A 26,117-nucleotide genomic window follows, 5' to 3' on the forward strand; every position below is an offset into this window, starting at 1 on the left:
ATCCCTCTCAGCCTCGTTTTCATCCGCGTTCAGTTCAATATGGCGCCTGCCATGAGTAAGGTCGCTTTCCAATGAAGCTCTTTAAACCTCCAATTTGAGTCTGAATACAGCAAAAATAATTCTACACTGCCCTCTGCTGCTGATCAACAACACAACAACTCAAATAACATCACTGCACCCTGCTGCTGGGAAATATTCTCCTACATCATACTTATGCTTATTTTATGACCAATTTTACATTCAAAGCAACTTGTTTGATGGCACCAGCATGTCTTCTGCACTACAATCACTCCAGTGTTGTTATTAACTAAACCTAAAATTAATAGTATATTGCAGTCTGTTTCTAACTGCATGCATTTTTTAAATAAATAGGAAGAATTTCAATCTTAGATGATCTTTAAATCATGAAAATAATTTGAAATGCTGACATATGTCAATGTCCCATAAGCGATATCTCATAATCTCTTCTCAAGTGTTGTTTATTAAAGTTATAATGAGGTCAGAGGTTTGCATATCAAAATTGCATTTTGCAGTATTTTATTATTTGAGTGCATAATCCAATTCCTACGCATTCAGTTTGTAATCTTTCAATAAAAAGCATTTCAGATTTTATAGTCTGTCTGTCTTTTAATGTGGATGTTTGCGCTGAAGAGGTCTGTTGGTCTGATGGAGGAGAGACGGAGACTCGACCTGACAATTGAGTCTGTGACAGTGTCAAAACACACACACACACACACACACACACACACACTCACAGGCTATAGATTAGCATAGCATATTATTGTACTAGTCTTAGTTCTACAGTATATATACTATGCATACTGAGCACAGTATGCACTTTTTCTATATGCAAAATTCAGATATCTGAAATAAACTATATAAAAAAATCTAAAAATAAAGTGAAATAAAACAATAAAAAAAGCTATTTGCCAAGGCAACATTTCTTATTTTCATTAAGTACTAAAATAACTAAAATTAAATAAACTGAAACTAATACAAATAATAATAAAAACTACATAGACATAAACACAATAAAATTACAAAAAATGTAATATTAAAAAAATATTAAAAACTATATATACTGTATGTAATAGCACATCATGATATTAAAATAACACTGCAACAAATCACTCCAGTGTTGTTATTAACTAAACCTACAATTATTAAAAATCGCTTTCAATTGAAAAACCCACTGAAATAAATACATAAAATAATAAAATAAACAAAAAAATTATATTTGATGAAAAACTTTAAAATTAAGTTTTATATAAAAAAATGTAAATTAATAATGAAGCACTAAATTACTAAAACTGAAATAAAAATAAATTAAAGCTAAATAGAAAAAAAAATATATATATAAAACAAAACTAATAAAAACAACAAAATTACTTAAAACTAGTGAAAACAGGAATTATGAAAAATAAACTCCAATTCAAAATAATAACAAAAACTACAATAATATATCAATTATAAATCTATAATAGTACATCTATGATATATGTAAAATAAAACTGCAATGAATTGCACAAGAGTTAACCTAAAAGTATTTTAAAAATTACTTTTTAATCAAAAATCGATTGACATAAAATAAATGAAAAACAATTATTAATTATGAAAAACTTATAAAAATGAAACAAAAATGAGAAATGTTGCCTTGACAACTACTGAAAATAAAATAGTGAAATAAAAATAAAGCTAAATAGAAATCCTAAAATGAAAGTGAAAACTGAAAATAAAAGCAAATTCAAAATATGAATAAGTACCGACTGACAACCAAGACAAACCTAAACAAATGGTCCCGGCACACTTCATACTGTTTTCACTTTCAGCACCAGTTCCTCATTTAGACGTCCATACGAGACGTGCCGCTGTCTTCAGCTCAAACGCCGTACACAGACAACATATTAACAGTCCAAACACAGGAGAGCCGTCAGAAAGAATAACAAGCACCGGGGGGTAATCAGCGGCGAGAGGGGTGCTTAACCCCACGCATGCTCCCTATTGTTCTCCTAAAGGGGTATGAGTCTCTAATTGCCCAGTTAGGCCTCTCAGTAGCTGCCGTCTGTCCGGGCTGGGGCCTCCGGGAGCAGAGCCTTCAGTCTATCGCTGTTCTGGGAAAAGCATCATAAAGTGAGTCCAGACTGATCTCTCATCTCAGGGGCTCCAGACCCTCACTTCTGTGCATATAAACCTACTTCATTTGAGATCTTCAAGTCTGCATTTGATCCATTTAAGTTGAAATCTCTGTAAATATATAAGGAAATATACATTTTAATCATCCTTCTGCCTTCAGTAGTTCATTTCAAGTGTGCATTTCATTTAAAAAGTAAATAAAAAGCATGTATAATCAGCAAAATGCCATGTCATACGGCAGGACATCCCACAAGTGTTTTATTATTTTAACTACCCATGAAACATCTTCTGAGAGTCTAAAATTTGCCATTTTGGGGACTGGAAAAGTATTAAAAATTAATAAAATATTTAGAAGTCATGGAAATATAGATATTTCTAGTTATTCTCATCTCTAAAATATTTAAATGATTTGAAATGTATTAAATTGATTAAAAAAAAAAGTAAAATTTTTAAAATAAATTATTGGCCAAAAAGTGCAAGAACACTGATATTTTATTCCATGAATAAATCAAGTACACTGGATTTGTTTGAAATTTATTTCAATTTCCAATAAAACACCTTCTGAGAGTCTAAAAAGTGTAATTTTTGAGACTTGAAAAGAAATAAAAATTAATAAAATATTTAGAAGTCACGGAAATATAGTTATTTCTAGTTATTCTCATCTCTAAAATATCGAAATGGCTTAAAATGTATTACATTTATCGAAAATAAATTTAAATAAAAATATTATTTTTAGTAAATACTTGGTCAAAAGGTGCAGGAACGCTGATATTATAGTGTGTGCATAAATTTGAGAGTATTACATTAAAATTTTTCAGGCTGGAAAAATAATAAAAAATAATAAAATATTTAGAAGCAACAGAAATATAGTGAATATGATTTTTCCCTAGTTATTCTCCCCTCTAAAATACTGAAATTGTTCATCTATTTTTTTTATTATTATTTAAATGTAATTATTAAATGAATAATTGGTCATAAAGTGCAGGAATGTTGATATTATAGTGTGTTTATATAAATCTAGTACACTGGATGTCTGTTTACAATTTCAATTACCAATAAAACATCCTCGAAGAGTCTAAAATTTGCCATTTTTGGGGCTGGAAAAATAATAAAAAATAATAAAATATTTAGAAGTCATATAAATATAGTTATTTCTAGTTATTCTCACCTCTAAAACATTTAAATGATTTGAAATGTATTAAATTTATCAAAAAAGTAAAAAAAAATATTTGTAAATAAATTATTGGCCAAAAAGTGCAAGAACGCTGAATTTTTAGTGCATGAATAAATCGAGTACACTGGATTTGTTTGAAATTTATTTCAACTAACAGCTTCAGAGAGTCGAAAATTTTAATTTTTGAGACTTGAAAATAAATAAAAATTTGCAAAAAATGTAGAAGTCACAAAAATATAGTAATTTCTAATTATTCTCACCTCCAAAATGCTGAAATTGTTACAAATGTACTACATTTATCAAAAATAAATTGTAATGAATATTATAGTGTGTGCATAAATCTGGTACACTGCATGTCTGTCTAAATCAGCGATGCAATAAACATCTTTGAGGAACGCATTGCAGTAAATGCATGGCAGAATGCTTGTGTAAGACCCGAGAGTCAGACTGCAGAAGTGAAGGGCTGTAAATGCAAATGTCCGAGCACTAATGTGAGATAATCCAGTGAAGTACGCTGAGACATTAGAGGCACATCTGCAGCACGAGCTGGAGGATTTGAATACGAATGCAGCCCATGGAGTCAGATCAAAGGTGCGCCGCAGGACAGGCCGCTCGCAACGCTATCGCTGGAAGCTCAAAGTGACATGCTGGAGACAGAGGAGCTGTCAGAGACGCCTGTCTGCACACGGACCAGACGCTCAGCTCACTGACTATATGAGGGCAAGAAAACAACATTTAACAGAAGAACCCACCATAAACACACACACACGCATGCAGTCTATACAAGCAATCCAGATGAATGCACAACTGAATTAAGAACTAAAATCATCTGCACATGATCAGCCATTATGACACATTTCACATATTTGGGCTGCAAATTGAAGGAAAATACATTTCTGTGTCATGAGTCAGGTGGAACATCATTATCAAACACCGGCACTCTGCTAGATGAGAATAAAATAATAATAATAATAAAAAAAAAAAAAAAAAAATGGCTGTTGCTACAAATATTTTTCCACATGAAAATAATACTGATAACAGAAGTCATTAAAAATAATAAACATAAACATCAAAAGAGCACCTCATTAAAAGTAGTTTAGTTAGACGTAGATGTTAATTATTACTTAGCACGAATTATTGGTGCAAATAATTTGCAAACAAACTGCAGATGCTGTTTTATTTGGTGTTGCATTTTTATGAAAAATTATTTGAGCATTAAAAATATTTACGTACTAAAAATGTCACAAAAATATTTTAGACTGTGTTTTGAAGGAAATTGCAGCAGATTTCAACCAGCATATTATTATTCATCATTCAGTTTTATTATAATGATCTAAACGGATAAATGAATCACACACTAAAATGTCAAAAAAAAATTGTATTAAAAAATATGTAGTGAAAATCATTTAGAGATTAGTTCAGGAAACTGATTTCAACATTTTAACTGATATTATCATTATTAATCGTTCAGTTTTATCATCTGAAATGGTCTGAATGTATAAATAAATCAAGCACTAAAATGTCACATAAAAATTTTGATTGCACAAATATTTTACTAAATTGCAGAAAACTGCAGCAAATTTCAAGCAACATATTAATAGATATTGTTTATCGAAGTGTGTGTGTGAGTGTGTGTGTGTGTGAGTGTGTGAGTGTGTGTGAGTGTGTGTGTGTGTGAGTGTGTGAGTGTGTGTGAGTGTGTGTGTGTGTGAGTGTGTGAGTGTGTGTGAGTGTGTGTGTGTGTGAGTGTGTGAGTGTGTGTGAGTGTGTGTGTGTGTGAGTGTGTGAGTGTGTGTGAGTGTGTGTGTGTGTGAGTGTGTGAGTGTGTGTGAGTGTGTGTGTGTGTGAGTGTGTGAGTGTGTGTGAGTGTGTGTGTGTGTGAGTGTGTGAGTGTGTGTGAGTGTGTGTGTGTGTGAGTGTGTGAGTGTGTGTGAGTGTGTGTGTGTGTGAGTGTGTGAGTGTGTGTGAGTGTGTGTGTGTGTGAGTGTGTGAGTGTGTGTGAGTGTGTGTGTGTGTGAGTGTGTGAGTGTGTGTGAGTGTGTGTGTGTGTGTGTGTGTGTGTATGTGTGTGTGTGTGTGGAGCTCTTTGATAGTTTATTTAATGTCCCCCCTCGCTCCCCCCGTGTCTGGGGCCCGTTATCTCCTGCTCGTCTGCGTCCCTCTGATGTGTCGTTGATAACATCTGCCCTCCTCTATATAAAGCGAGAGCCGGCTGAGCTCCTGCATCACTCACCTCCACGCCTCCGTCAGGATCATGCATCCGTCCCTGCTGCTCCTCCTCGCTCTCAGGGCCCACGCCGGGTCCTTCGACCTGGGCCAGACCACACGCTGCATCCCCATCCCGCTCCAGATGAGCGTCTGCCAGGACGTGCCGTACTCGGAGATGCGTCTGCCTAACCTGCTGGGCCACAGCAGTCTGGAGGAAGCGGTTCCTCGCTCGGACGACTGGAGGACGCTGCTTCACACCGGCTGCCACCCACAGGCCCGGGCCTTCGTCTGCTCGCTCGTCGCTCCCGTCTGCCTCGACAGGTACGTGCACAGAGCACCGAGACCAGGGACTGGAGAGATCTGAGAGTTCTTGGTCTAAGCTCAGTGTGGTTGCATCCGCAGGTTCATCCAGCCGTGTCGGAGCGTGTGCGTGGCCGTGAAGGAGAGCTGCGGTCCTGTGTTGGCCTGTCACGGACTCGCCTGGCCCGAGGCCCTGAACTGCGACCGGTTCCCCGCGCAGGACGACACGTGTCTGACGCCGCTGCCCAAACACATCAGCGCCTTCTCCAAAGGTGAGACACTCATTCACATGCATGGACGGACAGACAGACAGAATAAAATAAAATAGAAAATTAAATTACATTATTTATTTATTTCATGCTAAAATAATAGATACTGACACCAAATGCTGTTGACATTTTCTAGAACATAAACAATATAAATTTACTAAATAACATGTCATGAAAAATAATGTTTGTTGCATAAAAAATACATTTAGAAATTTAGAGAAAAGCTTTGACTAAATTGCAGGAAATTGTGGTGAATTTTTAACCAACATCTTGATTGATATTAGATACATTTTAAATGTATTAAATTATGAATGTACTAAAAATAATATTTGTCGACAAAATAAGTGGCGACATTTAAAGAGTAGTTTTGACTAAATTGCCGGATATTTAAAACATCCTGATTGATATTATTATTATTATTATTATTATTATTATTACACAGATGTAAATGGTTCTCTACATAAAAATGTGAGATACTGATAACAGAAACAATTAAAAACTATGAAAAAAAATCTATTAAATATAAGAGCTCAGTGCTGTTTGTTTATATGCAAGAAAACGTTATTAAAATTCTAGTTAGCTGCAGATGTTAATGATTAGTACAAATAACGGGTGCAAATACTTTTTAAAGGCGGTTTTATTTTTCTGAAATTATTTGAACATTAAAAAAAAATAAAAATAATGTTTGCACATTTTTTTTTTTTGTAGCAGACTAAAATTTAGAGAGCAGTTTTGGCTAAATTGCAGGAAACTGCAGCAAATTTTAACCCACATATTGATGAATGTCATTAAATATAGATAAATGAATGCACTGGAAGTCTCTTTGAATAAAAGCGTCCGCCAATGCAAACATGTGCATTGATTTAACCATATATATATATTGTGGTGTCGGCAGAATTCCCTCAGCCTGTGTGCCAAAGCTGCCCGTCTGTGGAGGAGGCGCCGTCTCTCAGAACTGTGCTGGACGCCCTGTGCCTCACCGACTTCGGTAAGCGATTCTTATTGCCTATATACATCGGTTCGGCTGGTTTTGAGGAAGCTTAAAGTCTTGTGATGTGGTTTGGGGACTCTTTAACTCACCGTCTTTTCTCCCCACAGCTGTGAAAGTCAAGATCTCTCGGCGCCGCCTGCTGTCCTCTGAGCCGGAGCTGACGGTGGAAGGCCCGGTGGAGTTCATCCAGCGCGGCCCGCTGCTCCCGTACGACACGGCCAGTCTGATCCAGCGCTGGCTGCTCATCAACCTCAGATGCGCGCTCTCGCTGGTCCGGCCCGGCCGCGCGCAGCTCTACCTCATCACGGGCACCATGCGCGCGAGCGGCTCCATACAGCTCTCCAGTCTGTTCCCGTGGCTCAAGAAAGACCTGCACATCGCGGTGGCCGCACGCAAATGGAAACACCACAAATGCTGAACTAATTTAGCAGGCGTACATCGTGGAGACGTCTGCTGGACCTCTGCATTACATCTGTAAGACATATTTTTTAGAGTGTTTGCTCATCTGCAATACGTCTACAGGACATCTCCTATCAGATGTCAAATAGATGGCTTTAAGATGTTTATGATTGAAATCTGACATCTTAGAGACGTCTGTCAGATGTTTGTACACAGCAGATGCTTAGAGATCTTTAACAGACCTCTTGCAGACGTACTAAAACATAAGTAACACCATCATGGAGGGTTTGAAATGATAGCGATGTGATTTCTACTATGTAATTCTCCCTCTAACACACACACACACACGCACACACACACACACACACACACACACACACACACACACACACACACAGCTCTTGAGATGCACTCCGACTGTTGTACATAGAGATTAAATAATTGTAAAGAATATTATTTTCTATTCAGATGTAATTTGTAAAGAAAGATATCCAGATGTAAGTGTATTTATGTCTGTTTTTTCGTTGTTTTTTGTGCTGTAAATAATAAATGTTTCTACTGTATATTATTGTGTTTTTGACACATATTTGGCCTAAAATTAGTCTTAACTACATTTATTTGTACTAACTCAGCTTTAAACAAAAAAAAAGCCACCTCAACATTTTACACTACTTATTTACACTTTTTAAATGTTTTTTTTTATCACCAAGGTTGCATGTATTTGATCACAAATGCAGTAAAAACTGTGAAACATTATTACAGTTTAAAAGAACAGTTTTCTATGTGAATATCTGTTAAACTGTAATGTATTTCTGTGATGTGCAGCTGTATTTTCAGCATCATTACTCCAGTCTTCAGTGTCACATGATCTTCAGAAATCAGTATAATATGCTGATTATTAGAAACATTTCTGATTATTATCAATGTTGAACACAGTCGTGCTGCACAATATTTTTGTGGAAACCGTGATACATTTTATTTTTCAGAATTCACAGATGAATAGAAAGTTCAGAAGCACAGCATTTATTCGAAACTTTTGTAACATTATAAATGTCTTTACTGTCACTTTTGATCAGTTTAATGCATTGATTAATAAAAGTATAAATTTCTTTTATAAACTTACCTCAAACTTTTGATAGATACTGTAGACATCTAAAATTAAAAAAATAAAATAAAATATCATTTTTAAATGATAAATTTCTCCACATAAAAATGATAGATACCAATAATAGAAACCATTCAAAATTATATTAAAAAAATATATAAAATAAAATTTGATTTAAATGGTACCCTATGCAAATGACAGATAATGACAAACAGATTAAAAATATTAAAAAATATATAATATACGATATATAATATATATAAAATGTTTATATATACATACATACATATATATATATATATATATATATATAGTGTAATATAATAGTGTATATATATATAAATATGTATCACAGTAGTGTATTGTGATGATAGTCAAACACACTCTTCGAGAATATCTGATTAATTTGAGTGAATCGGTTCATTTGAACAGTTCATTTCAGTAAACTGGTTCAGAAGATGATTTATTTGAGTGTATAAGTGGGACGTGATTGACTGCTATTAGGAATATGAATGAAGAAAGTGACATTTTAATAGAGCGTGATTTGAAATACAGAAGCAGATTTCCTGATCGAATTGCTGACAGGTTTTATTGCAGAACTACTTTATCAGAAGCAGAGCTCGACAGAAGTTGAACCTCTTCTCAGTTTCATGTGCTAATGTTTTATGTGCTGAACAAAATTGAATCCACAAGGGTCTGTGAGCGTGAATCAAACAGGCCTGATAGAGTTTCTCCTCATTACAGAGTCTCCCCGCATTGTGCTCTTTCAGCGTGTGAAGAGCCCAGAGGACAGAAGCATTGAGAGACGGCCGTTTTCAAGAGGTCACGGCGTGAAAGAGGAGAGCGAGCTCTCACAGCTGCTCTCACAGCGAGAGGACTGCGCCCACTCTTTACAGACTGTCAGTGAGGGCTCGCATTTCTTCAGTTGTCCTTTAAAAGGCATAAAAGCTTCAAATGGGTTCACATGAACTAACGTTTTAGTGACTCCACTTCATAAAGGACTAATTCTGCCTGTTTGGGAAAACCATGCCGACTGGTGTGAGGGATTACGACAATAAGTGAAAGAAATGTTTATGTATATTTGAGCAAATAATTTAAAAGCTCCTCACACAAAAAAAAATAAAATAAAAAATAAAATATATATATTATGAACCTTTTCTTTTATTACTTATTTTAGTCATTCAGTAAAATATATAAAATACTACTAATAAAGATGTATTATTTTTTGTGGGAAGCTTTAAATTATATGTTTAATTATGCTTTATTTAATTATGCCGTGATGAGGTATTATTACATAAATTACACATATATTACACACACACAAATATATTCATACACACACACACACACACACACAATATATATATACATTATATATACATGTATTGGCATAAAAGAAAGATTTATAATTTTGACCCATACAATGTATTGTTGGCTATTGCTACAAATATACCCCAGCGACTTAACACTGCTTTTGTGCTGCAGGGTCACATATGTTCTATGAAGTTATATTAGTGTCAAAAACATTTTCATATATCTCACACACTTTTGGGACTGAATTTAGTTGATGAACATGAATATGCACGTCTATTGATGAGCCATTGCAGTGTGAAACATGTAGCACTTTATTCATCTGAAAGTGAACGCTCATGCAAGTAAAATTTATTTATTTTGGAGTAATATTTATGTTGTTCTCATAGAAATAAATATGTAGGTTTCATAAATTCAGATCATTGCTAGCATGTTTGCAGCCGCACTGAAAACTCTTGGTAAACGTGAAATGATGCTCACCACTTTTTGGCAGTAAATGTAGAACAAAAGCAGTTCTGTGTTTCATAATATTTATGCTTTGCAACAGAATAGACACATTTTTAAGTGTTTTAATTTGGAAAAACATATCTGAATCATTGTTTACCCTTAAATAAATGTATAAGATTTTGCATCAAGAAAATGAAGATCGCTAATTAGATTTTGATTACTGTAATACCATCATTTGTACTGTAAAACTATTAAAAATAAAAAGATTTAAATGTAATTTGGTATAAATTAAAAGGCAGTACAATAAACAGCATTACAATTACATTTTAAAAACAACTTAAATACTATATATCATTATTTTTCCACATTATAGTAATGCTAAAGAGATTTTCTTTTTCTTTCTTTCTTTCTTTCTTTCTTTCTTTCTTTCTTTCTTTCTTTCTTTCTTTCTTTATTTCTTTATTTCTTTCTTTCTTTCTTTCTTTCTTTATTTCTTTCTTTCTTTCTTTCTTTCTTTATTTCTTTCTTTCTTTCTTTCTTTCTTTATTTCTTTCTTTCTTTCTTTCTTTCTTTATTTCTTTCTTTCTTTCTTTCTTTCTTTCTTTCTTTCTTTCTTTCTTTCTAAATCAGGGTAACATATTTAATTTTTAAGAAAATAATCCTAACTATGCTAAAATTAAATTTGATCTTTTCATCTTTTATCCTAAAATAAAAAAGAATGAATTTTTTTTTTTATTCCCAATACTCATTAGATTTTCATTACTGTAATACCATAATTTATTGTGTAAAAGTATTTAAAATGAAATTATAAAAAAAAAAAAAAAAAAGTAATTTAGCATGAAGGCAGTACAGCGATTTTTAAATACATTTTAAATACAGTTTAAAATAATATAGCATTATTTTTCACATGTTTTACTAAATTAGGGCAATGCGCTTAATTATTAAAGAAAAAATCTGAAAGATACTAAAATTAGGCTTCATGCAAAAATAATTGATTTCTTCTGATTTTTGGGTAAAAAACAGGTCCGACGTGTTCTTTAAAAGTTTTTGTGATTTTCACACATGCATTAATTACGGTAAAATACCACTTGTTGATTGCAAACAAGCTCTCATTGTCCACAGCTGTGAGGACGCACAACAACAAAGTAAAGAAATATAGTCCACATTGATAGACTGAGGCACAGATATTTTCCAGGCCGTCTCTCAATGGCCTCCTCAATGGCCGGCGCTGAAAACAGATATCAGTATTTACTGCCGCCGGGCTGTGTTTGGTGTGCGAGTTAAACTTTGGCCGGGAGTCCATTGTCTCCAGTGTCTATCATTTAATGGGAGCTTTGACATCATGAATGAAGGGGTTCCACCTTCTGTCCCACAGAAAGAGCCGGTCTCATCAGAGCCAATCAGAGAGGCGCATTGCTTTCTTTGTGCTCTTTAATGAAGTGAACTCTCACACGCGAGAGGGAGAAACTCTCTAGATCGGAGGACGAGGCACCGCAGAGACATGGCTGGGTTTCCTCCGAGGCATCCTGGATTTGGGAATTCTGGGAAGTGTTTTCTGATTGAGAACCTGCTGCGTGCACCTGCGCCAGGTGTCTGTCTCAAGAGATGCTCCCCGGCTCTGCTTTACGTTTCTCAGGAACGGGCTCAGACCCCGTCAGGTAAGACCACCTGAGAGAAACAGTCATTATATAGTTTTTATGAATATTTCTGATTTTATTTTCATTTTTGTTACTTTTTAGTCATTTCGTTGTTAATTAATTCTTTTTTATTTCAGTTTCAGTTTGAGTTATTTATAAGTTTAATTTGAATGAAAATGAGAAATGTTGCCTTGGCAACAAACTGAAATAAAACAAGTACATTTAAAATATATTAAAAATATATATTTTTATTTCAAGTAATGAAAATGTATTTTTTATGGTTTTAGTTAACTATATTAATAATGATAATGAATATCTCATACAGTTTTACATTCTCATAACATCATCAACATAATTCAAGTACTTTTTAATTAAATGAAAAGCTTTGATCAGTTCAGATTCTCAATATTTTTGTGAAAATACATCTATATTTACAAACGGTATTTAAAGTTAAAACATAGCCACTTTTTCACTGTACATCAGCACCAATATTTTACAGTAATATACCGGAAAGAGGAATATTTCTATCGTTCTATCAATCTATCTTGGTTTTATATTAAATGATATTTGTAATTTTTTTTTTAAGTTTGAGGGTTTGAATTGAGACTATCTGTCATTTTTTTCCTTTTCACTGAATGCACCGATATGTATTACCTTTTAAATACCAAGAAAAAAAGATTAGAATTAGGATTTTAGGTTAATATATATATATATATATATATATATATAATTAATTGTTTACATATTCCATGCAATCTATATATTACAATATATTTTAATGTATTAAAGCTTTAATGAAATTTTTAATGAAACTTTAATGAAAAGTAGTTTTTAATAATGCATATCACACTACAGATCACTGACAACACTGTCAACTACTTGTTTAAAATATTCTGATTAATTTTATTTCCCACAGCACATTTACCTGCATATTTCTAGGTTCAAATTGATTACTTTTAACATATATGGACATAGTTACACATTGCAATATTAATTATTTGCGTGCTGCCTACTTTTCAGAATCTAATCACATAAATGCATTCTGCACACTACCAATCAAACGTTTGGACACATATACTCATTATTTACTGACTATTTTCACATGATAGAATAACAGTATAGAATAGCATAATAGTAATTTTGAAGCTATGAAATATCACTTAAAGTATGGAAATTATGTTGTGCTCAAACATGGTCTGTCAACTTTATATATGCTGCACTTGATGTTTTTCCTTCACTGTCTGAAGAAAATTAATTCAATTTTAGTTTTATCAAGAAATGTAAAGATCTAGAAAACTAGATCTCATCCATCTGTCTGTCTGTCGCTCCAGTTATTATGACCAGTGTTTCTCTGCCCTGCTGCTCTGGACCTGGAGCTGTGATGTTGTCTGCTCCTCGGTTCCCTAGTAAGACACACACACACACACACACACACACACAAACTCACGCAGGTTTGTTTTTATGGTTTACGGGGACTCTCCATAGGCATAATGGTTTTTCTAATGTACAGACCGTATATTCTATTGCCCTACACCAACCCTACCCCTAAACTTTTATGTCAACTTTTATATATAAAATATGTATACATAAAAATATTTTATCTAGATATTATATATGTATATATATTAATATTTTATCTCTTCTTTTTTTGTTGTAATGTTTTATGGAAGTATAATTATACAATTATTTAAATATAATTTTTTTTTTCTTTTTATTAAAATATTTCTTCTTTTTGTAATAACGTTTCTTTCATATAAAATATTTATGCATCATATATTTTATTTACATGTAAAATTATATCTTCATTTTGTCACAAGTTATCTTTTATATATAAAATAGTTCTTTCATTTTGTCATAACTTCTATATTTATACATAAAAGAAAATATTTATATATTTTTATATATATAAAACTATTTCTTCATTGTCATAATATATACAACATTTCTTAAAATATGTATACATGAAAATAATTCTTCATTTTGTCATAACTTTTTCCTAAATGATTTAAAATGCTGAAACTTTATTTCCAGGTTTAAATAAATGAACTCAAAGTACATTATAATGAGTACGACTGTAAAGAAAACTTGTGCTAGTGAATGCAACCATGTCTTTATCGCCCTTCTGAATCTCTGCCGCAGATCTGTCAGATTCGGGGCTTTTAAGAAAGCCTCCCTGAAAGCAGTTTAGCGCTTTGACACTTTCCCACAGCGCTCTTGGCTCCTCGGACTCTGCATTCAGAGCGACCGCACGCATGCGACCCGGCCGCGGGTCTGGGATCAGAGTCCGGGTCGCACAATGACCCGCATTCCTGCACCGCGCAGGGCGGAGTCGCTTCTCCGGGCTTTTTGTTCTCGCTAATGAAAGCGGAGCTCTAGAAGCCGCCCTCAGCTCCCCATCCGTCCATTCTGTGCGCTTCGGGCCCCCGTAGACACGACGCCCTCAATAGAAATTACTTTTATAGACTTTTTTCCAGCTCATCTCCCTGTACAGAGAATGAGACGCGTCCATCTCTTGAAAGGAAACACTGAGAGCAGTAGATAATGCTGCAGGTGTGTGGGCGGGGCTGAGGGTCAGCTGACCCTTAAATAGAGCGTTTAAGTGGAAACTATTTAGACTCAATAGCGAGCAGAGAGCATGACTAACCTGCTTACTCACGCGCTGACGGTGGCTGCTCTGGCGATTTGTCCAGCACATTAAAAAGGCATCTCTCAATGTGTTCAGAGCACCTCAGAGAAAAAATAATCATTCAGTTTTCTAATCCAAACATCGCTCTGATGAATCATGGGAAGTCAGAATGTTGTTTGGCGTTATGTAAAAGTATAGCAAAATTTGCAATGTAACACGCTTAAACAATCACATAACAAGTATTTAGCCACAAATAGACTCATTTTATATACATATATTATATTATATTTTTATATTTATACCCTCAGGATGAATATTATACATTTACTGTAAATAAAATAAAATAAAATACTCTTAGAAGTGCTACATCACATTTTTTATCTTTTACATTTCCTATAAATCTTATACATATCCTATAAATAAAATACAATTATTAATAATAATAAAAAAAAAAAAATTAAAAGGGCTAAATATTCTCTATAAAAATACAAAAATACATAAACAAATAAATAAATAAATACATATAAATATATATTTACACCTCTCATAAATCCTATACATTTCCTATAAATAAAATAAAATAACATAAAAATACCTTTAGAAGGGCTAAATCCTATATATTCCCTATAAAAAATATAAATATAAAAATTTTAATAAATATATATATATTACAGAGGTCATGTTTACCTTTTAGAAGGGCTAAATATTCTCTATAAATATTCTATGAATATTCTCTATAAATAAATAAATACACCCCAACAAACTAACAACTAAAATATTATTACACAGGTCATGCCCCCACCCCTTTTTTATTTATTTATTTTTAAACATATATTTATACCCTTAGGACAAACCCTATACATTTGTAATAAATAAAATAAAACAAAAAATAATTAATATAAATAAAAATAGATGGGCTAAATCCTATACATTCCCTATAAAAATGTAAAATTAAATAAATAAATACAAACATCTCAATTACAGAGGTCATATTTCCCTTTTTAGACATATTTTTATACCCTTAGGATAAATAAAACAAAACAAAGCAAAATAAAATATAGTACATATAAATCCTAATCAATCAATACAACACCCCAACAAACTAACAAACTAAAATATTATCACCTTGACACGTATAATAGCATATTATATGATACACTATTTGTGTACTCTTAGAAGGGATGGATCCTATACATATAATATATAAATCAATAAATGTATAAATAAAGTCCTGCATCCTCACATGGTGACGTGTGTGTCCTGCAGAGGGCGTGGGGTCTGTGCTGTGGAGTCCAGCGCTGAGCTCCAGGTCGCGGCCGGGAATCCTGCGGAGGGCCGTGTTCTCTGAGGAACAGAGACGAGAGCTGGAGAGAACCTTCCACAAGCAGAAATACATCAGCAAGACCGACCGCAACAGACTGGCCACCGACCTCTGTCTGAAAGAGACACAGGTCAGAGCACAGAAACACACGCACAACCTTCTGAACAATCTGTGCTGCTTCAGAAAGCTGTGGAAACCGTGATACACTACTCTTTAAAGAAATTAATATTGTTATTCAGTAAGGACCCGTTCAAAAAGTGACAGTAAAGACATTTATAATGTTGAAGATTTCTGTTTCAAGTAAATGCTGTTTTTTTCTATTCATCTGTGAATCCTGAAAAATAAAATGCATCATGGTTTCCATAAAAATATTCATTATCACAACTGTTTTCAACATTGGTAATAATCAGAAATGTTTCTTGAGCAGCAAATCAGCATATTAGAATGATTTCTGAAGATCATGTGACACTGAAGACTGGAGTAATGATGCTGAAAATACAGCTGCGCATCACAGAAATAAATTACAGTTTAACACATATTCACGTAGAAAACTTCTTTTTTAAATTGTAATAATATTTCACTATATTACTGTATTTACTGTATTTTTGATCAAATAAATGCACCTTTGGTGAGCAGAAGAGACTTCTTTCAAAAACATAAAAAAATCTCAACCCCAAAATATTATAAAAATTGTAAACTGTTTTGATTAACATAATAAATGCTTTAAGCTGAATGCGATCAATAGACACCTGTATATTTACGGTTTGACGTCAAACCTGGGTTTTCACACTCTAAGTCGATGCAGTTTGTTGAATCCGGTTCATGTGTCCCGCAGGTGAAGATCTGGTTCCAGAACCGCAGGATGAAGTGGAGGAACTCCAGAGAGAAGGAGAGCACGTACACGCGACCGCCGATGGAGAGACTCATGCTCTGGAGTGAATCTGAACCAGCAGACAAAACACACACGTCAGCGCAGACCAAACACTCTCACACACACTCACCGGTGCACAGCACAAACACTGAGACCAGATGACACATCAGAGGAGAGAACAGACTCTTGATGCTAAACAGCTGGGACATATTCCTTATGAAAACCTGGAAATATCTGCAAAATATTACAGTTGTGATTTACAGGCCTGGAAATGTCTTAAGAAGTGATGGAAAAGTCAAACTTTTAGCAAAACTTAACACTAGCTAAAATGAACTAACAATGGAAAAAATAGTTCATGTTCATTTCAACATTATGAAATACCAAGTCATAATTATGAAATAAAAGGTCTAAATTATGAGATACAGAGTTATAACTATGACGTAAAAATGAAAAAAGAGATACTAAATCATAATTACAAAATAAAAAGTCTAAATTATGAGATAAGAAGCTGAAATGATAACAAAAACATAATTATGACAAAAGTAAAAAAATATGAGATACTAAGTCATAATTATGAAATTAAAAGTCTAAATAATGAGATACTGAATCATAATTATGACAAAAGTACAAAATTAGTTACTAAGTCATAATTATGAAATAAAAAGTCTAAAATATGAGATACTAATAATTATGAGATTAAAAAGCTGAAATTATAACAAAAACTTATAATTATGACAAAAGTAAAAAAATATGAGATACTAAGTCATAATTATGAAATTAAGTCTAAATTATGAGAGATACTGAATCATAATTATGACAAAAGTACAAAATTAGTTACTAAGTCATAATTATGAAATAAAAAGTCTAAAATATGAGATACTAATAATTATGAGATTAAAAAGCTGAAATTATAACAAAAACTTATAATTATGACAAAAGTAAAAAAATATGAGATACTAAGTCATAATTATGAAATTAAGTCTAAATTATGAGATACTAAGTTATAATTATTAAATAAGTCTAACTTATGAGATACTGTCATAATTATTAAATTACTCTAACTTCTGAGATACAAAGTCATAATTATTACTGAATCATAATGATGACAAAAGTAAAAAAAAAAGAGCTATTAAGTCATAATTTTGAACAAAAGTAAAAAAATATGAGATACTAAGTCATAATTATGAAATTACTCTAACTTCTGAGATACTAAGTCATAATTATTAAATTATTCTAACTTATGAGATACTAAGTCATAATTATGAAATTACTCTAACTTCTGAGATACTAAGTCATAATTATTAAATTATTCTAACTTATGAGATACTAAGTCATAATTATGAAATTACTCTAACTTCTGAGATACTAAGTCATAATTATTAAATTATTCTAACTTATGAGATACTAAGTCATAATTATGAAATTACTCTAACTTCTGAGATACTAAGTCATAATTATTAAATTATTCTAACTTATGAGATACTAAGTCATAATTATGAAATTAAGTCTAAATTATGAGATACTGAATCATAATTATGAGAAAAGTAAAAAATGAGTTATTAAGTCATAATTATGAAATAAAAAGTCTAAAATATGAGATACTAAGTCATAATTATGAGATTAAAAAAGCTGAAATTATAATTATGAAATAAGTCTAACTTCTGAGATACTAAGTCATAATTATGAGATTAAAAAAGCTGAAATTATAATTATGAAATAAGTCTAACTTCTGAGATACTAAGTCATAATTATGAAATTAAAAGTCTAAATTATGAGATACTGAATCATAATTATGACAAAAGTAAAAAATGAATTATTAAGTCATAATTATGAAATAAAAAGTCTAAAATATGAGCTACTAAGTCATAATTATGAGATAAAAAGCTGAAATTATAACAAAAACGTATAATTATAACAAAAGTAAAAAATATGAGATACTAAGTCATAATTATGAAATAAGTCTAACTTCTGAGATACTAAGTCATAATTATGAAATTAAGTCTAAAGTATGAGATACTAAGTTATAATTATTAAATAAGTCTAACTTATGAGATACTAAGTAATAATTATGAAATAATTCTAACTTATGAGATACTAAGTCATAATTCTGAAATTACTCTAACTTCTGAGATACTAAGTCATAATTATGAAATTAGTCTAACTTATGAGATACTAAGTCATAATTATGAAATTAAGTCTAAATTATGAGATACCGAATCATAATTATGACAAAAGTAAAAAATTAGTTATTAAGTCATAATTATGAAATAAAAAGTCTAAAATACGAGCTACTAAGTCATAATTATGAGATTAAAAAAGCTGAAATTATAATTATGAAATAAGTCTAACTTCTGAGATACTAAGTCATAATTCTGAAATAAGTCTAACTTCTGAGATAGTAAGTCATAATTATTAAATTAAGTCTAAATTATGAGATACTAAGTTATAATTATTAAATAAGTCTAACTTATGAGATACTAAGTCATAATTCTGAAATAATTCTAACTTATGAGATACTAAGTCATAATTATGAATTTAAGTCTAAATTATGAGATACTCAATCATAATTATGACAAAAGTAAAAAATGAGTTACTAAGTCATAATTATGAAATAAAAAGTCTAACTTATGAGATACTAAGTCATAATAATAAGATAAAACATAAAGATAATAAAGATAATAAGTCATATTTATGAGACAAAAGCCTAAATTAAGAGATACTAAATCGTAATTACTACCAATGAATGAACAGTTGTATTTAATTAACTAAAATGAACAAAGATTAATAATACTGTAACAAATGTATTGCTCATTGTTAGTCAATACATTAATTTGAACAAATGGGACCTTATTATAAAGTGCTACTAAAATTTCTATAGTGAATATTCATGTGTCATTCTCACTCATATTCAATATTTTATTGGCTAGAAATTGCGCTTTGTGAGTGCGAGCTCTATAAAGTAATTGTAAAAGTTTGAAATATTTCACCTGAACGAGTCATGAAATTTGGTGCAAAAGTGCTGTAAAGTATGCCTCAATATGATGAATGTGAATAATGCCACAGCTCTATCATCGCAAATGCATGTGTAATTAGGTGATTTGAATTCTCGCTATTACTGCAATTATGATCATTAAGCTCTTTATAAGATGCACAACTAATTACCATAACAAGCTCAATTACATCTGCTTGATTTTTAATCTTGCATAAAGTGTACATTGTAAATTTTGAATTACATTTAGATGGGAAACATTACTTTTTAATTAAAATGAGATGGAACATTTATTTCTTTTGCTTCGACATTTTGAAATTCATCTCTAATTGCAACAACAGTTTTACACACTTTCACAGAGCAACACTTGACATCTCATTTCAGACATATAAATAGATGCCAAATGAAGCCACTCGAGGTGCCTGTGAACACTAGAGCGTCTCCATTAGCTGCCTGCAACACCTCAAAACAAACACACGCCGGCAGCGTGTCGCTCATCTGCTGTAAAGCTGGAGTGACATGATCAGGTTCAACTCATACCATCAACATCTTCACGCTGAAAATGACAACAGCCATGATTTCAATCTATGGAAGCCCATTTCTGCCATATAAAAAATGAAAAGTCATGCTTTGGTAAATAAAAAGTTGAAATTATGAGATACAAAGTTAAAATTATGACACTGAAAAGTCATAATTATGAAAATAATCCTAATTACATTTCTGTCACATATAAAAAAAAAATACTGCTTTGGGAAATAATCATTATGACATAAAAAGTCATAATCATGAAATAAAAAGAAGATAAGAATTATGACAAACGTCAAAAATATGAGATACTAAGTCATAATTATTAAATAAAAAGTCAAAATTATGAGATGAAAAGTAATCATGACAAAAAAACGAGATATTAAGGCAAAATTATAAAATTAAAAGTCTAAATTATGATATACTATGTCATAATTATGAGATAAAAAGTCAAAATTATGAGATAGTTGATTATGAATCAAAAAGTCATAATTATGAGATAAAAATTCAAAAGTATGAGATACTAGGTCATAATAATAAAATAAAAGTCTGAATTATGAGACCCTAAGTCATAATTATGAGATTAAAAAAAATCTAAATTATGAGATATTAAGTCATAATTATGAGATAAAAAGTCTACATTACAACAAAAAGTTATAATTATGGCATAAAAAGTCAAATTTATTAGATACCAGGGGCGTTTCTAGTAGATATCCGGGGCTCAGCCTAGAGACATCCATGTATGTGTCATGAATACACAGGATACTTATTTAATAATAATAATAATAATAATAATAATAATAATAATAATAGATAATAAAATTCAATCATCACAACACATTTCACCTGTTCTGTGTTCATCTGCTCTTTTTACATTAACTATCACTCTATACAGACTAATACAATCAGATACAACTATCATTTCTCAAATATTTATTACAATATCTACTGATAAACTGAACGTTCACTTCAATGGTAGGCTATGAGAGACTGGATGCTTTCAGCTGATTTCTATTGAACTGTCAGCAACTGAACTGCAGCTCAAACTATTTCTAATATAGTCAATAAAGCTACAAACTCCATCATAAAGCACAATGTTTCCATCTGACATGTGTTTTGAGCAGCAGCTCGTCACGATCGGTGCATGCTCAACTATTATATAATAATTATGAAAGTCTAAAATATGAGATACTAAGCCAGTTCTGAAATAAAAAGTTATACTTGTGACAAAAAGTCAAAATATTAGATACTAATATATTGGATACTAACATTTATGAAATTATAAGTCTAAATGATAAGATATTAAGTCATAATTATGAGATAATTATCTAATAATTAAAAATTATTATGAGATAAAAAGTTGAAATTCTGACATAAAAAAGTTATAATTTGGACAGTAAGTCAAAATATCATAATTATGAGTTTAAAAGTTACAATTTTATACTTTTTATGTCATAATTATGACGTTATCCCTTAATTATGATTTTTTAATGTCATAATTATGATTCACCAAAACATTATTTTTTTTCTTATATGGCAGAAATGGGCTTCCATACTGTTGTTATTGTAGCTGTAAATTACCCTAATATGAAAGTTCACTTATTTAAAATGGATAGTTACAGATGAACCATAAACATTTACTGAGTTATTAAACTGCTGTTTCCACCTTTGAGTAAAAGCAATAAACTTCTTGTGGCTGCTTCACATGTGTACAACCTTAAATAGTTTTTTCATGGCTTACTGCATTAATGAAAGGTATCATCTCTATAAAATAACAGATGGCTGATATGTTTAATAGTTTTAAATATTCGTCATTTTGTTACTGAAGTTCAGCCTCAGATGAATGGTCACAATGTGAAAGTGTGAGGTCAGTTTTATGTCACTAGGGGTCAGTGTTTGGCAATAAATGACACAATGTCACTGCTGGGGCTTTACCAAAATCAGCTGATCATGCTTCACTAATAGAAATACCATATCACCATGTTTTAAACATGGTTTTGGACATGTACCATCAAAATACCATGTTTTTTTTTTTAATAATTGGAAAATCCATGTAAAATCCACAGTGAATGTACCACAGTGTTACCATCTGATACCATAATTGTACCACGGTACAGTACGTTGGTATTATTTTCCTATAAAGTCTTAATTATAATAAGGAATGATTTTTAAAACTAGATTATGTGGCAGATTTTGGCTGGATTTTGAGGAAAAGCCATATTAATTGATTCATTTACTGAATTTTTATAAGGGTTATACATCAAAACTCAAGTTTTTGTGGTTTTTGGTCATCACACAGATTAAACCAAGATGAACATCTCTGCAGTTCGGAATGTGAGAAAATAATCCAGTGTACTTGAGAAATTAATTCCCACAGTTCAATACTGCAGACGCACCAGAAACAGCATCAGTCGAGCCCCGCAGCTCTGTGCAGGTGATCAAAGATCATCACACAGGTGCTGCTCGCTTTATTTACTGCTCCAGCACAGTCTGCCACGGCTTTGAAGAAACGTTTACTGCTTAGCTGTTGTTTTTTCACTTTCAGTAACACAAATAATGGAAAAACTGGGGCACTCTGTTGTGATTTCTCGAGGGTCTCAAGTGGCTGCTGTTGTCTGGAAAAGGCTTCAGATTGTGTTTGAATTATTTTATTTTCTTGGTGGCACTTTAGAAAATGATGTGCTGCGAGGACGACAGTATTATTGTGTTTTAGTCCCATCAGCCACAACATCAATAACTGATAGACCTCTGGGAGGCTCACAAAACACACACACACACACACACACACACACACCTTTTATTTCACTGTGTGCATCTCCCATTTACTTCTGTTGTACTTAAATTAAGCTAATTAGTTTGTGTTGTTTGCTAAGGCATGCATAACAATTACAATTACTCAAATTAATCTGAGCCAACTTCTAAAAGTTCAGTATATGCATTGTCCTGTAGTGTTTGAAGAAAACACCTGGCAACCAGCCATGACACCTTAGCAACCACATAGTAACAAGTTAACAACCACCCAAACATTTGGAACCACATAACAACACTCTAGCAACCACTCAAAATATTTGCAACCACATAGCAACACCCTAGCAACCACCCCAAACACATTTGTGACCACATAGCAACAGCCTAGCAACCACCCAAATCACATTTGGAACCACAAAGCAACACCCTAGCAACCATCCAAAACATTTGCAACCACATAGCAACACTCTAGTAATCACATAAGACATGTGAAACCACAAAGCAACACCCTAGCAACCCTCCAAAAGATTTGCAACCACATAGCAACACCCTAGCAACCACCCAAAACATTTGCAACCACACAGCAACCCAAAACATTTGCAACCACATAGTAACTGCCTAGCAACCACCCCAAACACCTTAGTAACCACCCAAACTTTTGCAGCCACATAGCAACACCATAACAACCAACTAAAACATTTGCAACCACCCAAACATTTGAAACAGTGGTGAAACACCCTAGCAACAACCCAAACATTTGAAACCACATAGCAACTGCCTAGCAACCACCCCAAACACATTTAAAACCACATAGCAACACCCTACTAACCACCCAAAGATTTGCAACCACATAGCAACACCATAACAACCAACTAAAACATTTGCAACCACCCAAACATTTGAAACCACATAGCAACCGCCTATCAACCACCCAAAACACATTTCGACCAACATAGCAAAACCCTAGCAACAAGCTAAAAGATTTACAACCACATAGCGACAGCTTAGCAACAATCCAAAAGGATTGCAACCACATATTACCTGCAAAGCAAACTGCCTAGCAACCACCCAAAACACATTTGAAACCACACAGAACACCATATAAGCAATGCCCATCTGTTTTTCCCCCATTTGACATCACTGAGATTCTTTATGAATCTGTGTTCATCCCAGAGACCGTGAGGCAGGTCATCCTATATTATTGTTGACAGGTTTTCTGTCATCATGCCACGCTCTGAATTGCAGTCAATCACACCAGAAACATTCTCTCTCTCGGCTGACCAAAAATATTACAACCTGGCTATATATTCCAACAGAGGAGTTATGAGCTCTATTCAAATAAGCTGTCTGTCTCTCATCAGAGGTGATATTAGATTCTCGCTGAGATGCACGTGGATGTCAAGAGTCCGTGGCGAGACCTTCGAGAGCCGGTCAGGCTTTATTGGTAGCCCATAAGAAACGGCCCAGAGTTTGGCTGTTGTTGATCCTTTACTCTTTTATTATGGGATCTGCTGGGATTAGCTGTGAACGTGAGCCGTGCTTCACTGCTGCAGGAGAGCCTCAGACTCCATAATAGCTGCCGACTCTCAGATAAGACGGACTGGTCTTTCAGCGCCGCCAAACGGGTCACCAGGGCCGCGCAAAGCTCCTCTGTTCAGAGCCAAAACACAGCTTGACCGCTTGATTTACTGGGTCAGTTTCTGAGAGACTTCTCATGTTAAGACTAGTCAAACTCACTTCAGTACAAGAACAGCGTCACAGATGTATCAAAAAAAGTGATGGCTGAAAGAGTCTCTGTTCAACTCGAGAGAAGAATCAGTTCTCGGCGTCTCCAGAACGACATGCGCCTGATAACCAAACCAGCATCACATTCACAGCTGGACTCGTGTGATTCTGAGAACTACTGATGCATTTTAATAAAGAGGAAACAACCCTGTTCAATTATACAGTATATAAGCATAACAGCACACTAGGGACTCGGCTCTCGGGGATATCTGAGTAAGATTTAACAGGTTTCGTGTCCCACAGACATTTCTAGGTCACACCACACAAAATAAAGGTTCTTCAGTGGCTCCATAAAGAATCTTTAACATCTATGGAAACGTTCCATTCCACGAAATGTTCTATATTAAATGTTCTTCACACTAAGAAAAAATGGTTCTTTTAAGAACTGTTCACTGAAAGGTTCTTTGGGAACCACAAATGGTTCTTCTTGCCTTTAGGAACCTTTATTTTTAAGAGTGAAGTGAACTCAAAACAATGTCTGTGGAAAAAAAAAAATGTTTTCTATTTTGTGTTTGAACAGAAAATAATTTCATCCATCCATCCGTTCACAAACAAACAAATAAATAATAGCAACTAATAAATCTGTATAATGAATCATGACATTTTTTTCCAGAAAAATATTAGTGGAAAAGTTTAATGCAATTTTCACATTTTTGTTTGAACAGAAAATTACTTTAAGTCATTGTAAAAAAAAATAAAAAAATAAAAAAATTAATAAATTAATAAAAAAAAAAATAAAAAAAAATAAAATTAAATAAAAAAAAAGTCAATGAACTATATCATTAATCAACATGTTAAGTACGCTGGACTTTTTTTTCTTTCTTTTTTTTGGACAATAGCTGTGAAAAATTTTAGTTTTCAGGATTGTGTTTGAACAGAAAATGACTTTCATTCATTCATAAACAAACAAACAGACAGACAAATAAACAAATAAATATTAAATAAATAAACAAACAAATACATCACAATACAAGTCAATTACATAGGCTAATAATGAATCTATATCTTGAGTTAACATAAGTTAAGTAAGCATTAGCTCCGGTCACCCATATATATATATTAAAATACAGGAGTCAATGTTTCAGCTGAATTGTAACGATAATAATGTTACGCATTTTTCACATGTCAAACATGTGTAGCAACTCATAATGTAATAACTGCACTGCATAAATATTACATTATTATTGTAATAAAATGTTCATAATGTAATAACTTCCTCAAAACGTAATAAAATCTTGAGCTCATAATGTAATAATAATTTTTCAATGTAATAACATT

The 26,117-nt window shown here is 32.6% G+C and overlaps 2 protein-coding genes across 2 annotated transcripts; both read left to right on the forward strand.

The window, feature by feature from the left end:
• Positions 1-5,561: 5,561 nt before the first annotated feature.
• LOC107661288 (secreted frizzled-related protein 2-like) lies at positions 5,562-7,493 on the forward strand. Its single transcript, XM_016450784.1, has 4 exons — positions 5,562-5,836; positions 5,918-6,087; positions 6,980-7,072; positions 7,183-7,493. The coding sequence occupies exons 1-4, from the start codon at positions 5,562-5,564 to the stop codon at positions 7,491-7,493; spliced, it is 849 nt and encodes a 282-aa protein (XP_016306270.1).
• A 4,345-nt stretch (positions 7,494-11,838) lies between these two features.
• On the forward strand, positions 11,839-16,954 carry LOC107661284 (homeobox protein DBX2-like). Its single transcript, XM_016450781.1, has 4 exons — positions 11,839-11,995; positions 13,306-13,380; positions 15,867-16,051; positions 16,757-16,954. Exons 1-4 carry the CDS (start codon positions 11,839-11,841, stop codon positions 16,952-16,954), a joined length of 615 nt encoding a protein of 204 aa, XP_016306267.1.
• The last annotated feature ends 9,163 nt before the right edge of the window (positions 16,955-26,117 follow it).

The sequence above is a fragment of the Sinocyclocheilus anshuiensis genome, unplaced genomic scaffold (assembly GCF_001515605.1).
Source record: "Sinocyclocheilus anshuiensis isolate Anshui unplaced genomic scaffold, SAMN03320099.WGS_v1.1 scaffold499, whole genome shotgun sequence".
Lineage (NCBI taxonomy): Eukaryota > Metazoa > Chordata > Actinopteri > Cypriniformes > Cyprinidae > Sinocyclocheilus > Sinocyclocheilus anshuiensis.